General features: G+C 35.9%; 1 protein-coding gene and 1 long non-coding RNA gene across 4 annotated transcripts in view; both read left to right on the top strand.

Annotated features, from left to right (window-relative positions):
* Positions 1-2,889: 2,889 nt before the first annotated feature.
* LOC127876056 (large neutral amino acids transporter small subunit 1-like) overlaps positions 2,890-16,915 on the top strand; it is a 30,354-nt gene continuing 16,328 nt past the window's right edge. For all 3 annotated transcript variants that reach the window (XR_008047626.1, XR_008047627.1, XM_052420914.1), the window contains exons 1-3: positions 2,890-3,034; positions 5,917-6,405; positions 15,444-15,569. Coding sequence is in view for 1 of the 3 variants with exons in the window: in XM_052420914.1 (XP_052276874.1) it covers positions 5,928-6,405; positions 15,444-15,569 (604 nt within the window). In the remaining 2 variants the exon portion in view is untranslated. The remainder of the gene's footprint in view (positions 3,035-5,916; positions 6,406-15,443; positions 15,570-16,915) is intronic.
* Positions 6,718-9,194, top strand: LOC127876060 (uncharacterized). The gene is made up of 3 exons (XR_008047629.1): positions 6,718-6,829; positions 8,788-8,932; positions 9,078-9,194. It is a non-coding gene; the product is annotated as an uncharacterized LOC127876060 (long non-coding RNA).

Here is a 16,915-nt window from a genome sequence, read left to right as displayed (position 1 = left end):
CGATGAAACTGTTAAAAAACATTTAAATATAACAATAATATTCTCTAAAAAATGTAGTCTTGCTGTTTTGAAATAAGGTTTGGAATTTTGTTTTCTAAATAACTTAATTCAAAACAAAAGTTTAATTATAGTGTTTTTTACTTGTTAGTCGCATATTTACTTATTATAATGTGTGTTATAATAGGCAAACCATACATTAGAAAAATTCAATCTCCTTCGCACATAGAAGGAATGGGTCAATTAGGTGCTGCGTTTCCTTTGCTTACTTCAGTTAGAGGTCAATTATTTACGTAATAGCAATCACAAGGCTCCGACTTCAAAGGATTTGCGGAGCGTTCTTACATAATAAAAGTCGTAGTCGCATGGTATTTGCGTTTTGCGTCCTATTTGGTCACGTGGTTCTTTTTCCCGGTTGTTTTGGCATTCATGATATGAGGCTATTAATAGATGCGCCTGTCGATAAACAAAGGAAAGTTTACGGGTTATAACAACGCAATAGGTTACGCTCTCGCATACAACTCAATGACGTAGTACAGGTAGTAAATTGAGAGATTCGGGAAAAAGTTGACGCTTATTTATATTCTCAATTTATATACGATAGACAAAAAAAAGTTTCATAATTGCTAAACCCGAATATAACAAACAATTTATAATAATAATACGAATGCAATAGTAGAAGGTTAGTAGAAGGTTAAGATTGTTTATATTCACAGTTTTCAATACATAGACAGTTGGATATGAGTTCATCAATTACTACAGGCATACTATAGGCAACCTCGAAAATGCTTTTTAATCGCTAAAACCGAAAACAACTTAATATATTATATTAAATATATTTATAACAATAAATGTCTTTTAAAAATGTAGTCGGCGTATACGCTGACTTTGAAATAAAGTTAGCAATTTACTTTTCTAAATAATTAAATACAATTAAACAAAAGTTAAACTATTGTGTTGTGTTTTTCACTTGTAAGCTGCATATTCACCGCATGAAATGTGTGTTAGCATTGTCAAACCACACATTAGTGTGAGTAAATAAAAATATACTACGGGAGAGCACTTCATATGTGTCCTGATATGCCTTTTTATGAGTATCTTTCTTCACTATCGAAATATACCGTATGTTTATATTTTATTTAAACGCAGTTTTCTTTCGACACATTTAAATCACACGTCAATAGCGCCGTCATGCGAAAATGGGTCTAATGCGTTTCGGCAAGCGTTTGTTAAACCCAACATGTGCTTTTGCGCAGTCAGGCCATAGGGGATGCTGTTCGCTTTAAAATTACTCAATATGTTATGTTTCTCCTTACCAGAAGGAGGGATAGCTGAGTGGGCTATTTATATGATGGGCGCATATGGAATAAGACCCATTTTCGCATGACGAGGGTCATTACAAATCTCATTGCGAATTGAAAATGCCACATTTAAGAACAATGCTTTTTGATACAAAATTGAATTGAAAATAGCAAACTTGTTAATAATGGCAGCCTATCCACACATTAAGGAATGATTTCCAGACGTGCTGACCAAGTACGGCAAACATTGTGGTATGATAATTAAACGATTTTCTCTTATCGTGACACTATACTATTTCGCTAATGATTGTTTACTCATCTTGGAGGCGAAAGTGAAATTCTGCGAGATGGATTGTAACGCGTAATTGTAACAGGGCCACAATTTGTGTCGTTTGAGCATACAGAGAGTAGTCCGGAATTCCTTACACTGAACAGTGCTACATCCTTTGAATTGAGCACATACGCAGTGATGTAGCAAAAATTCAGAGGTTGTATCTCGAATCAGCTTATTAAATATTCGAAAAATTCATGCGTGTCTGTTGGCGTTATGTAAAAGTCACTAAGATGAAAACTGAAACAGCTACGCCTAAAAGCGCATTAGTGCTCTATACCTATGTTTATGTTAGCGTTGTTGACACCGTGTGAACTGCTCGGGTAATAAGTTAAGCATAAACAGCAATGTTTATATACTTTTATTCCTCCATATACAAGATACGAAGATTGTTGTATATTTTGAATTTGTATATGGTGTCAAAAATCAAAAGTTTTGTACACGGAACTTTCATTATGAATTTATATTCTGGGTGGGATAGTCATTTGATATTAGAAAAAAATATTCATTTAATATGATGGTGACTGCACATTTTCTTTATATTAAGTTATCATTACCATTTTCATCATACTTTCTATGCTTTCAGAACTTCCAAAAAGCATGTTGTTTTTATTTTGTCTTCGTTATTTCTATGAAATAATAAGGATGATAAAAAGTGCACACAAAACTCGGCCCGTGCGCTACGACACACACTTTATAAAGTTGAATGGCGTGTGTTCATTTCAAACTTGCGATTGATTTTCAAAAATGAATTGCGTGCTAAATTATGCAATAGCGAACATCTTCAGTGCCTTCAGCGCTTTGATTGTATTTGTTATTTACCTGATTGGAATAAATAAAGAGTATTCATTCGGGTCTGCTGGCGTTATGTTTAAGGTCATTTAAAGTGAAAAGCTGGGTTTCTGACATAATTTTAATAGTTTTGCTTGTATACACAATTTCATGAAACAATGAACATATTGGCGCGATGGAACATGATTTATAAATCAAGCTGACAGAATATTATCAGTTTTTAATGATGTGGAAATAAATTCGCAAACCTCTGGCCCTATGTACTAGTATGCTGTCGGAACGCATGTATATTGATCTGGCTTTATTAGTTTTCTGTTGATATTAAACGCACATAAGAACCTGATAATAGTGATTACGCAGATGAGAAGAGGTTCATTGAAACTTCACAACTATTCCGGTGAGTACACCTGCCAATAATACCCAATACCTGATGATGTAGTCCTCATAAAATTATAGTCTGCGCTTAACTATTAATAGTTAAGTCTGCACCTATTGCTAACGAAACACATGGTCCTACGGAAACAACACACTTTGACAATAAACGCGCGAATGATAACTCTTATAAAGGGGTGACCCTTATAAAGTATTAGATAGACTTAGAGATTTCTATAACGTAAGTATGTTGTTGATTTTCATATTAAATTGGACTAATTTCTATTTGTTTAGTTAAAGATCAATATTAAAATTAATATTTATTTACTATACCCGTTGATATTGTAAACCAATGTCCAACAAGTTTTATTTCACAAGTTCAGGTTTGTTTAATATCACAATGAAAATATGCCTTATGTTTATTATGTGATACCCCATCACATCAGACTGTCATCCTAACTACAACAAAACAGTCAGTTTTTGGAAACGGCTGATACACTAAGATAGAGTGGCATTGTTGTTTTTTTCTTACCAAGAAATTCAAATGCAGTTAAGTATTGCGCCTGGGTCCTGCCAGTAGTTTTTTCAGCCTTTACGCTGCGTTACGGTTACCACGAGCTCATGACCTCTTGTGGATTTGCCTTGAACCCACAATGGGGTAGTGGTCCTTTTTAAATTTTATTTTCAGTTACCAGTACAATAAATGTCTCTCACTAAGCCTGAGCTTTTAACTAGGCATCATTAAGGCTTGGTATTAAAAGAAATAGTTTTAACTTGTGTTCGTACAATATTTTGTCACTGTGTTTATTCTGGGCAATTCATGTAAAATCAATCATTTCAAGTGACCTTTGCATAAAGCCCAAGTCTCGCTATTGCCAGTAGAGTCCCGGTCAATTCCGGTTTGCTACTGCTGGTCGACCAGCGATAACCGGGATGATTCGTAAATTGTTTTAAACGTGGTCACACTATTACCCGGTGCCGCCCCGGTTGAAGCCGTTCAAAAACCCGGCAGAGTCCCAATCAACCCCAGACTAGCTACTGTTTATCCCAGTGAAGCCCCGGCAGAGCCCCGGTTTTCGCCGGTAATGCCCAGGTTGAGCCCCGGTGAAAGCTGGTACAGCCCCGGTATATCATAACTCCACCAGTACTCAAAAGGGCTATACCAGCATCAGACGCCGGCAGAGCTACGGCAACGCCCCGGTTTAACCTGGGTCGTACCAGTAACACCCAGGCTTCACTGGGGCAACACCGGTGACAACCGGGGCGTTGGCTTAGCTCTGCTGGGGTCTGTATGGGCCCCGGTGGAGCTACGGTGCCATCCCGGTTGTTCCCGGTGCAGTAGTGGTTGTTGCCGGTGCTGCACGGGTCGTTGCCGGTACTTCCTGTGACTCCGGGTTCATCCTGGAGGTATTAAACCAGGGCCATAACACCATCTTTGGGGAAAGGGCTACAGCCTTTTTTTCGGGGAAAAAAATACACAATTTTCTGGCGTATGGGGAATGAAAAATACTCCGGTAGATTGGAAATTAAGAGAAAAATGCATGGTTTTAAAGAAATTTCTGTAGGAGAAAGGGCCTTTTTGGTTAAGGGAAAGAAAAAGAGGCCCCTTGCGAAGAAGGGTTTTTTGGCCCTGTAAACATTTTAATACTTTCCCAATGGAGCCCAGGTTGTTCCCGGTCATTCCCAGTTATTCTCTGTGGAGCCCAGGTAGAGATCACGAACCGGGACTCCACCGACATCAAAGTAAGACTGGGCCTTAAGACAGTTAAGAAAGTTCATACTTTATACATTGCACTCCAAATATTATGTTTAGATTATGAATGAAACCAATACTAGTGCCATTTGATGTACAATTACATTTTTAAGCATGGTCTAAAAGTTAGTAAGCGCCTGTTTTGTAAGCAAATGTTTTTAAATATATGATTCTTCAAAAAGGTGGATTGTACTAATATTTTATTATTAGTGTCATATTTGTTTCATTAAGTAGACCTACGTTGCAAACTGCATGTCATTCATTAAAATCTGTTTCAGGGTGCAAGATCAACAGGGTTCTCTGGGATTATTGGAATATGTTTGCAAAAATCTTAAGTGCATAAAAGACAGTTATTCTACACAGTTTTTCTTGCAGTTTGTGTCCATATCTTAAGATTTAAGAATACATTATTTAATACGTCTGAAATCTGTGCCAAAATTTCATGTTGCATGCAGCATAAACATGTAGATAAATGTTCTACACGCTGAATGTTTTAACAAGAACACGGGCTTATTAAATAAAGTAATTCTGATGTTTTTTTATTACCATAAGCCACATAAGAGACTGTCTCATGCACTAGTTGAAATTCTTCAGAAAAAATAGTTTTAAAAAGTTATTTGAAAAAAAAAGCACCACTTACAGACTGGTGTGAATACATCGATTAATATCCATTTGTACACCCCATAAAGTCATGTGATCCTGCACCCTGGTTTAAGTTTTCTGGTCTGTAAACTTTGCAAAAATTGCTCAACAGTTTTTTCCTTCAATGAGATGGTGTTCATTGTTTAGATTACTTAGCTCTCTGTTTCATAAAATTCATTAAATGTCAGTGCTTTGCAGAAAGTTAAGTAGATAAATTGTATATAAAACATAGTTTCTCATGAGTTATTGGACTGAAACTTTGTGTGAGGTTTTGGCTGAAACTTTGTGTGAGGTATTGGGCTGAAACTTTGTGTGAGTTATTGGGCTGAAACTTTGTGTGAGTATCCTACAGAAAAACTTTGTGTGAGGTATTTGGCTGAACCTTTGTGTGAGTTATTGGGCTGAAACTTTGTGTGAGTATCCTTCAGAAAAAAACTTAGTGTGATTTATTGGGCTGAAACTTAGTGTGAGGTATTGGGCCGAAACTTTGTGTGAGGTATTGGGCTGAAACTTTGTGTGAGGTATTGGACTGAAACTTTGTGTGAGGTATTGGGCTGAAAATGTGTGTGAGGAATTGGGCTGAAACTTTGTGTGAGGTATTGGGCTGAAATTTTGTGTGGCGTATTGGGCTGAAATTTTGTGTGAGTATCCTACAGAAATTCTTTGTGTCATTGCTGTTAATTGGTTATGAATTTGATTGTCCTAAGTGAACATATACTTTATTTCAGAGTGCTCAACAATGGGATTGTGTAAGAGAAAAGACAGCCAGCCAGAAATCAAAGATCCTGCAGCAATGGGGGATGGCAAAGTTGTTCTGAAAAAGCAGATTAACCTATTCCAGGGTGTCGCAATTATTGTAGGTATCATAGTGGGCTCAGGAATCTTTGTCTCACCTGTGGGAATTCTCCAAAATGTTCGTTCCGTCGGTATGTCGTTTGTGCTATGGGTCATCTGCGGTATATACAACGCACTGGGAGCCGTGTGCTATGCGGAACTAGGTACGATGATTCCACAAGGGGGAGGTGAATACATATACATCAGGAGAGCGTTCGGGGATATCGCCTCGTTTGTCTGCCTGTGGATAGACTTCGTGCTGATATGCCCAGTAGGCATTGCTGCGATGGGTCTCATGTTCTCCGTGTATCTGTTAAAGCCAATATATCCAGACTGTGATGTACCAGAACTGCCACAGAGATTACTTGGAGGTCTTATAACATGTAAGTACTTTTTCGTATTGGGGTATTTTGAACTGCACACTTTATGAAGCTGCTGAGAGGAAATTAAAAGCTTATGAACCATAGCTGTTCAGGCTATAGATTTGTAGTTACTTCCTTTTACAAAAATACTTTTATATAAATATCAATTATTCATTATTTATGCCTCCTTGAAGTTGGAGACATTCAGCAATTTCTTTCCTTCTGTGTAAAGTACAGGAAGAAGGCACTTTCCCAATAAGCAATTGAGTAAGAAAATACTACAAATTGTCCAACTGCTGTCGATAAATTCCCAATTCAAGGTTGTTGTTGTTAGCTCACCTGTCACGAAGTGACATGGTGAGCTTATGTGACCGTGTAATGTCCGGCGTCCGTATGTGTGTGCGTGCGTCCGTCCGTCAACAATTTGTTTGTGTAGACAGTAGAGGTCACAGTTTTCATCCAATCTTTATGAAATTTGGTTAGAATGTTCATTTTGATTAAATCTGGGTTGGAATTATATTTGGGTCATCTGGGTTCAAAAACTAGGTCACTAGGTCAAAAACTAGGTCACATAATAGGTCAAATACTAGAAAAACCTTGTGTATACAATAGAGGTCGCAGTTTTCATCCAATCTTTATGAAATTTGGTCAGAATGCTTATCTTGATAAAATCTGGGTTGGGATTGTATTTGGATCATCTGGGATAAAAAAATAGGTAAAAAAATAGGTCAAAATAATAGAAAACCTTGTGTATACAGTAGAGGTCACAGTTTTCATCCAATCTTTATGAAATTTGGTCAGAATGTTTATCTTGATGAAATCTGGGTTGGCATTGTATTTGGTTCATCTGGGGTCAAAAACCAGGTCACTAGGTCAAAAACTAGGTCAAGTAGTAGAAAAACCTTGTGTAGACAGTAGAGGTCACAGTTTTCATCCAATATTTATGAAATTTGCTCAGAATGTTTATCTTGATAAAATCTGGGTTGGGATTATATTTTGGTCAACTGGGGTCAAAAACTAGGTCACTAGGTCAAAAACTATGTCAAATAATAGAAAAACCTTGTGTAGACAGGGTTCGACACTAAGGCACGTCCGACAGACATTGTCTAGTAAGATCGGTGGTCGGGCTAGTAAAACTGCGAGCTAGCTTGTCCGACCGGTCGTACATAACAAATCTATACTGATTCATATAACTATACCTAACCGAAAACCTTTTTCTCTTAATGTGTAAAATAACTCTCGTATCCGTTATTTACATCAGAACAAAACTAGCGTATATAAATAAACGCGGAGAATTCACATGATTCATAGCTATTTTTAGACGCGAAGGAGAGCTTCCCGCAGAAATTGCTTGTTTCCATTGGTCAAGTTGTCATGAATATTAATGATTTTCTGAAGTGTCTTAGAACTTTACATCATGTTTTTACGACTTCTATTGACAATCGGTATCATCAATGTAAACATTTTGGCGTAGCAGACGAGAGAATGTTATTTAAAGAATGGCTTTGTTCAAGATTGGATTTTCATCCGACAAATAAGTTAATAAAGAAGAATCCGACGGTAAAACTGACACAGATTATGCTGCCTGGAAAAAGGGCCTTGGAGCTGTGGTTGCATGGAGCACAGCGGTCAAGGAGGCCAGAATTTGATGACCTTGAATAAATGTCACCTGCTGTACAGACATCATTTATTTAACTGGTGATAAACAGTGAAATTATAACAAACAATTTATGTTGTTAAATAGTTTTATTTTATTTTTTACTCTTTGCATCAAAATGACTTTCTTGTGTTCACTAATTATTTACTGATAAATAATTGATTAAACAGTTACACGACACAATTGTGTTTATTTGTTATGTCATTTATGGTCTAGTAGACATCATATTCGGGCTAGTACATTTTAAGAGGAGCTGGTCCGATGGTCTGGCTGTAAAAAAAGTTAATGTCGAACCCTGGTAGACAATAGAGGTTGCAGTTTTCATACAATCTTTATGAAATTTGGTCAGAATGTTTATCTTGATGAAATCTGGGTTGGGATTGTATTTGGGTCATCTGAGGTCAAAAACTAGGTCACTAGGTCAAATTATAGTAAAACCATCAACAATTTGTTTGAGTCACAGTTTTCATCCAATCTTTATGAAATTTTGTCAGAATGTTTATCTTGATGAAATCTGGGTTGGGATTGTATTTGGGTCATCTGGGGTCAAAAACTAGGTCACTAGGTCAAATAATAGAAAAACCTTGTATAGACAATAGAGGTCGCAGTTTTCATCCAATCTTTATTAAATTTGGTCAGAATGTTTATCTTGATGAAATCTGGGTTGGGAATGTACTTTGGTCACCTGGGGTCAAAAACTAGGTCACTAGGTCAAATAATAGAAACACCTTGTGCAGACAATAGAGGTCACAGTTTTCATCTAATCTTTATGAAATTTGGTCAGAATGTTTATCTTGATGAAATCTGGGTTGGGATTGTATTTGGGTCATCTGGGGTCAAAAACTAGGTCACTAGGTCAAATAATAGAAAAACCTTGTATAGACAATAGAGGTCGCAGTTTTCATCCAATCTTTATTAAATTTGGTCAGAATGTTTATCTTGATGAAATCTGGGTTGGGATTGAACTTTGGTCACCTGGGGTCAAAAACTAGGTCACTAGGTCAAATAATAGAAAAACCTTGTGCAGACAATAGAGGTCACAGTTTTCATCTAATCTTTATGAAATTTGGTCAGAATGTTTATCTTGATGAAATCTGGGTTGGGATTGTATTTGGTTAGTCAGGTGAGCGATTCAGGGCCATCTTGGCCCTCTTGTTTATGCTCCCCATTTATATATATATATATATATATATATATATATATATATATATATATATATATATATATAATCAGTGTCCGACAAATCTCTTATTTTTCAGGTAGCCCACTGATAAAAAAAATATTTGGTAGCCTATAAAATTTTCCTACAAAATGATAAGAGGCAGGTTTTCATTTTTATTTTATTTCTTCATTTACATATACATAATATGTATAAATACATATACATAAAACAGCAAGTAGTCTGATGTACACAGTCAATATCGTAAATTAATGTTACAGTACAGGCACCGTGTACTTAAATGTAAATGTACCAAAGAAAATCATATATTACATGTAGATATTACATGTATGTGCACATGTATGTTTACTTAAATTCGGACAGCACGTTAAGTTGTAAACGTAAATAAAGCGTTTAGATGATCAATACGATTGACTCGTATGGTGTTAATTAATGCAATTGCCCGTTTTAACAACAAATACTGAGTTTCAAGAAATCAAGAGTATTAAATCATTTATTTACTTGTGTCCGACTTTAAGTACTGTCCGAATTTACGTATTGCATCCGTATGTTATGACACTTGTGTGCAGTCAGTATACAATACAATAATTGATTCAATAATGAAGGAACTGATACAGCGTAACGGTAAGGATACAGCGTGTTTACATGATATTTTATTAAGAGAAAATGACAATGCCAAATAATTCCCGAGATACCCCGGTACTTCAGTTGAAATTCACAACGAAACTTTTAATGGAAATTAAATGATCTCAATGTTGTACCCGCTACAAAATTTTTATTTATAAATAAATACACCCACGCCAATTTTCGCGCGCTTTTTATCAGGACAAAGAAATTCATTTCTTAAATGTAGAATTTTGTAACCTAAAATAGCTGTACACAACGCGTGCAAACCGTGGCAGGTTATTTACGCATGTTGCAATACAAAGGTCCTGATTGGGAGCTTATTTCATCATATCTTTAAATAGAACCATATGTCGAAATTCATTTGACACTTTAGAAAATTTCAAACGTTTGTGTTTATGACTCTTATCGTCTATATTACCCACCCATAATTTGGTTTAAAAAATATAAATCGGGCATATATAATATGGGATTACTGATTAACAGTCTATTAATCCAACTATTAATTGACAATGCAAACTAATTAGCAGGTGTTAACCGCGTTCACAAAGTTGTCATTAATATTCATTTTCGGTTTCGTTACCGTTTTGAAGAATCCGCTATTGTTTTGATTTATTTAATGTTTGGCGTCCTTGGATATTTAGCGACATCAAAAACGTTGTCGCTATTACTCATTGTTGCGGTTAACAAAGAATTCCAAACTGCGAAATGATGTTGCATCATGTGCGCCAACTTTCCAACCGGCTCTCATTATATTATTAGCAGACGAAAAATGTTGATTCTGATTGGATGATTAAAATACACTGTTACTGTTTAAGACATTACCGCAAGTGATCGGTAACTGATTAGATAATTGATTGCACTTTGTTATCGGATTATAAGCAATACACAGTGTACAAACACATGGTCAGCGTGTTTATTCTACGTATGTCTGTCAATAAACCAGGCTACCGCTCTTATAGATTTATAGTAGCCCGGCGGGTGTCAGCTGGAAAATTTTAGTAGCCCGATGAAAAATTTCAGTAGCCCCCGGGCAATGGATTTGTCGGACACTGAATATATATATATATATATATATATATATATATATATATATATATGTATGTATATATATATATATATGGGGAGCATATAGTTGCCAGTTTGTCCTTCCGCACTTCCGTACTTCCGTACGGTCACACTTTTGTTACAGTTTCTCATAGCACCTTCAATACTTTACCGATCTCTTTCACATTTGGCATGTAGATACCTTGCATGGACCTCTACCTTTTGATGACGTTTGAGGTCACTGGGGTCAAGGTCACCAAGGCTTATAATAGACTTGTTACAGTTTCTCATAGCACCATCAATACTTTACCAATCTCTTTCATATTTGGCATGTAGATACCTTGCATGGACCTCTACCTTTTGATGACGTTTGAGGTCACTGGGGTCAAGGTCACCAAGGCTAATAATAGACTTTTGTTACAGTTTCTCATAGCACCTTCAATACTTTACCGATCTCTTTCATATTTGGCATGTAGATACCTTGCATGGACCTCTACCTTTTAATGACGTTTGTCGTTTAAGGTCAAGGTCACAGAGGCTAATAAAAGATTTTTCCGTCATACTTTTGTTACAGTTTCTCATAGCACCTTCAATTATTTACCGATCTCTTTCATATTTGGCATGTAGGTACCTTGCATGGACCTCTACCTTTTGATGAGGTTTGATGTCACTGTGGTCAAGGTCACTGAGGCTAATAATAAATTTTTCCTTCACACTTTTGTTACAGTTTCTCATAGCACCTTCAATTCTTTACTGATCTCTTTCATATTTGGCATGTAGGCATCTTGCATGGACCTCTACCTTTTGATGAGGTTTGAGGTCACTGGGGTCAAGGTCACCGAGGCTAATAATATAGGTGGTTATTAACACATTCATGTAGATTGACAAAGCGCATCATCGGGGAGCATCCATCAGTTTCACTGATATTCTTGTTTGTTAATCAAAACCTGCTTTATAATAAAATCGTCAGATACATTTAGACAAAATAATGCCACTTTATAATGCAACTTAAGATAACAGACTCTTCAGGGATTATATTTATTTCTGTCTGAAGTAAAATTTTATATGATGATGCAATCCATTTTGAAAATGACTGTACAGTTTGTGTACTCTTGAATCTATTGTTCATGTATTTTTTTTTGTAAATGCTTCTAAATAGCCTTGAGACAAAAGTTTTATTCAAGGGTTTAAAAGCCTTTTTGAATGCAGCCAAAGAACATAGTGTTTTATAAGTCCATAATATGTAAGATCTTCTGATTATCAATGATTGACTTAAAATGATATATACACATTTTGATATTGTGCTTGGGGAGGGGTACACAAGCAGCTGTTTTGTGCTCCAATTATGGGTCAGATAATGTATTATTGTATTGGAAGTCATTTACAATGACTGCTGTTTAAGACTTGAAAGCTAGATCTTATGGCGTAATTCCAGTTGGCATGCAACCAAGATATATTTGGTTTGATCTGTCAGTTGTATTTTGTTTACAATCTTTATTTTCAAGGTTGAACACTAAGGTTGAATAAAAATACATGTTTGATTGTTGAAAATAAACCTTGACATTAATATATTGAATTACCAAAGTTTGTAGGTTTTTTAATTGTAATTATTTTTTTGTTAACTAAATACTGTAACTTTTAGTATTGAATATAAAGTGTACTAACAGTCATAGTTCAGTAGCAAACATTATGAAATTATGAAAAAAACACTTATTTCATTTATTTGTAATAGTGACATTGTTCAGTCTATACATTTCCATTGCAGTTACATGTATGGGAAAAATGCATGTGAGAAACTGCACATCTACTTCCAGTTCTTGTTGCATGTTTAAAATATCATTCCATGTTGACATATATAGCATAATGTTATCTGCCCTGTTCCCACACTTTCCATTGTAAGTCTGCAAATTCAGGACAGCTGTGACAAGCAAAGGCCAGGCGCTGTGCATGATGCCTTTAAAGGGCTTCATGTTGTGCACCACTGTGATCTGTGTGTTGCCTTGTGATTTCAGTTTAAGAAGATCCCTTTTTATATCAGCAAAATAACATGATAAATAGCAGATTGCAGTTCACACACATGTTGACTCATGCAATCCATTTTATCTCTGACATGATGACATCTAAAGTAAAAAACATGTGAATCATTTCATCATAAACATAATTTTTTTATTTCAAGATTTTAAAAATATGTTTAATAGTAATAATTTGACATCACAACATAATTGTACCTGTTTGCAGAAACTTAATTCCCTTAACAGTTAACTTAAGCTTTTTGACCACTCATATTTTTCGTATTGAAGTTTAAGAATAATGATCTACTATCTAGTTGCGGTTGTACTCCTGGTTTAAAAAAATGGACTTAAATCTTAGAATTCGATACGTTCGAGTATTTTCCCAAAAGTAATTACGAGTGATGTCCCAAGTACACTTAAGGCGACTTTAATTAATTGTTAGGCATATACATGTATATTTACTGACAATCTGACATGCCAATTATGTACAAAAATATATTTTAGCAAGCACACAATCCATATGATAACAATAATTGGTAAATGTTAAACGAAAAAAACACTGGTTTGTAACTAAAAGATACATTGAAAGTTCTGTTTTATCAATAAAATGCAACATTGAGCAGTGCTCCAGCTAGGATTTAAAAAGGGCAGGGTGGCTTTTTTGCCAAAAGGGCACTTTTGAGGCGCAAAATTTTGTCAAAAGGGCACTTTCGAGTGCGCGTGCTTTTCTGGAATGTTTCCGCATGCATGTTAATTTATATGTTATTAATAATTGTTAGAATATATTATTCCCATTATTATTAAAGTTTAAACCATTTAAATATATAATGTCTACTATGAGAAATAAATTAGTTACTTGTAATGTAATAAGAGATTTATCTATTATCATATGTATTTTTTTTAAATATATTTTTTAATTTATTTTATTTTTTGGGGGGAGGGGGCAGGGCGGAGGTTCAGGAGGGAAGGGCGGAGGTTCGGTAGGGCAGGGCTGGGCGCCCTCAAATTTAGGCCTAGCTGGAGCACTGATTTAGTTAGTAAGTTTCCCTATGCAGCTCTATGGTACATGTAGATAGAATATTGACAACTTGACAACACTAAGTTATGAATTTTAAAGTATTTGGGATGAAAAATCAAATACACTAATGTCCAAACATGAAGACTTCACAATGCGAATTTTCCCAATTTCAGGGTTTTTCGAGCTAATTTTTCCCAATTGGGCCGGTACCGGTAAGTTCCCCAATTGGGCTAAAAAAATCGCTGGTGTAAAGTCACCAGATTTTGGTTGTGGACAGTTTGTAGTGACATATTCACAACAAAGAGAGGTAAAACTAATTTGTGCAAGAGTGGCCCACAAGGTAGAAAATGATAGCTCACACACGCTGTAATGGCTATATCTCTTGAATCTTCCCCCCCCCCCCTCCCCCCCCCCCCCCCCCCAAACAAAAAAATAGGTTGCCAATGATAGCAACAGATGCTTTTAATGGAGATGGTAATCTTACATCATGAGGTGACTGAGGTTAGCTCATGGTCGAAGGCCTACTGAACAGTAATCGATATATCACAGCTGAATAAATTTCCATTATCTTTGCAAGAGATTTACTTGTTGAACAAAGGCAAATAATTCTCTGGTACATCATGAGTACATGGCTGACATGAGAAATGGCACACTGTAAAGTGGATAAATCTTCTCTATCTGATGACCTTCTTAAGTCATGTAACCCAGACCTGTTGTTTTCTTTCATAAATGATTGTAAAATTTAGAGTACTAGTATCTTTCATATTCTCTTCACAATAAAAATCAAGGTAAGACCATGTTATATGTAACTTCTCTTTTTCTTGACAAACTTGTTGCCCCATGTTTAAGCATCAAGATCGGTATATGATCATCTAGTAGTCTAGTACACCATTGAGAACTTGGTATACAGGTCCTTTACATTTGATCATTGTTTTGCAGGAAATAATTCATTGTGCAACAGCGCACTAGGGCATTTAATCTGGCTTAGTCTGCAATTACTTGATCCGTTAAATCATGATGGCTATTTGAACTTTTAGAACACATCAAGCAAATCATCATAAATATGCTCTTTGAACTTACACTTTAATGTCATTAAGCAAATCACCATAGATACAGTGTTGAAAATAGCAGTGAAGAACTTGTTGGATATGTCAGTATTTACTTGAAAATTGACGAATGAAAAGGGACACAAAAGAGTGGGACATCAAAATGGCAGGGGGCCTCACGTTTTTAAAGATGAGGCATATAAATGGAAGGGGGGCCCCACTGCCACTCTTCTTTAGCTAAGTTGCTAAAATGGGTATTGTTGTTATAAGGCCCGATTAAGGGATTAACTATTCTTACTACCTCTGTATCCACTTTAAAGTCATGGAAGGTTTTCAAGGTTTTATTAGCGGAAAACAATGACTCCTCATCAGAGTATGCAGTTGCAGAGGCCTGTCTGGAGCAACATTGTAAGGATGTGTTCTAAATTCTATTTACGCCTTGACTTGTCTAATATTGCATTTGGTTTGGTTTCAGGTCTCCTGATAGCTGTAAACTGTGTGAATGTGAAGTGGGCAACCAAGGTCCAGGTTGTGATCACCATCAGTAAACTAGTGGCATTGGCAACCATCATCATTATAGGCTTCTACTTCATTGCCAAAGGTATGCTCATAGAACCAGTTTCACAACAGCAGGGATTTTTTTTTTTACCTGTATACACTATGCAATTTTGTGCAGTTGATTCATTAATAAAAAGGCAGTGAATCCTCAGTAGGCATAAGATGAACATACAATTTGTTTTTCATGAGCCCCAAATAATCTGAGATGAAAACATGTTTAAAAATATTCTTTTTAAAACATTGTTTTCTTTCTAAAATTCACACGGTGTCTCTTGTAAACATATGTTTTTTTCACACACACCAGTCTAACAATTGCTCTGGTAATTGGCAGCAGATTGTGCATCAAAGCATAATTTTTAGCTCAACTTTTATATATGAAATATATATAGTGGAGCTATCCTACTCACCCCGGCGTCGGCGTCTGTCTCTGCGTTAGCGTGCAAATGTTAAAGTTTTCGTTCTACCCCAATTATTTTCATTGTCCCTTGACATATTGCTTTCATATTTTGCATACTTGTTTACCAACATGACCCCAACCTATAAACAAGAGCAGACAACTCTATCAAGCATTTTTTTATAATTATGGCCCCTTTTCCACTTAGAATATGCAGCAAATGTTAAAGTTTGCGTACTACCCCGAATATTTTCAATGTCCCTTGACATATTGCTTTCATATTTTGCATACTTGTTTACCATCATGACCCCAACCTACAAACAAGAGCAGACAACTGTATCAAGCATTTTGACAAATTTATTGCCCCTTTTATACTTAGAATATGCATATTATTGATATATCTATGTTATAGTTTGTGTACTACCCCAAATATCTCCTATATCCTTTGACATATTGCTTTTATATTTTGCATACTTGTTTACCAACATGACCCCAACCTATAAACAAGAGCAGACAACTGTATCAAGCATTTTGACAGAATTATGGCCCCTTTTCAACTTATATAATTTAACATTTTGCTTAAATTGACATAACTTCTTTATTTGTGATCACATTTTATTAGTACTTTCACAAAACAACACTTACCAGAATACCACAATGGATTCCACCCAAACAAAACTCTACGCCCCAACCCAGAATCCCTGCCCCCCCCCCACCCCCCCCCCCAAAAAATATATTTTTTTCCTTTTTTTTTTATTTTTGAAAGATCATCTTATAAATGACCACACCCCACATTATCTCTCACCCCCCCCCCCCCTACCCCCCCCCCCATTATTATTATTTTTTTTAGCTCACCTGAGCGATAGCTCGAGGTGAGCTATTGTGATCACTCAGCGTCCGTCCGTCCGTCTGTCTGTAAACAATTTATAAACATCTTCTTCTACTAAACCATTGAGCCAATTTCAACTAAATTTCATGTGGAGCATCCCTAGGTC

This window comes from Dreissena polymorpha, chromosome 4, assembly GCF_020536995.1.
Source record: "Dreissena polymorpha isolate Duluth1 chromosome 4, UMN_Dpol_1.0, whole genome shotgun sequence".
In the NCBI taxonomy this organism is placed as follows: Eukaryota; Metazoa; Mollusca; class Bivalvia; order Myida; family Dreissenidae; genus Dreissena; species Dreissena polymorpha.
This window is presented reverse-complemented; position numbering and strand designations above follow the sequence as displayed.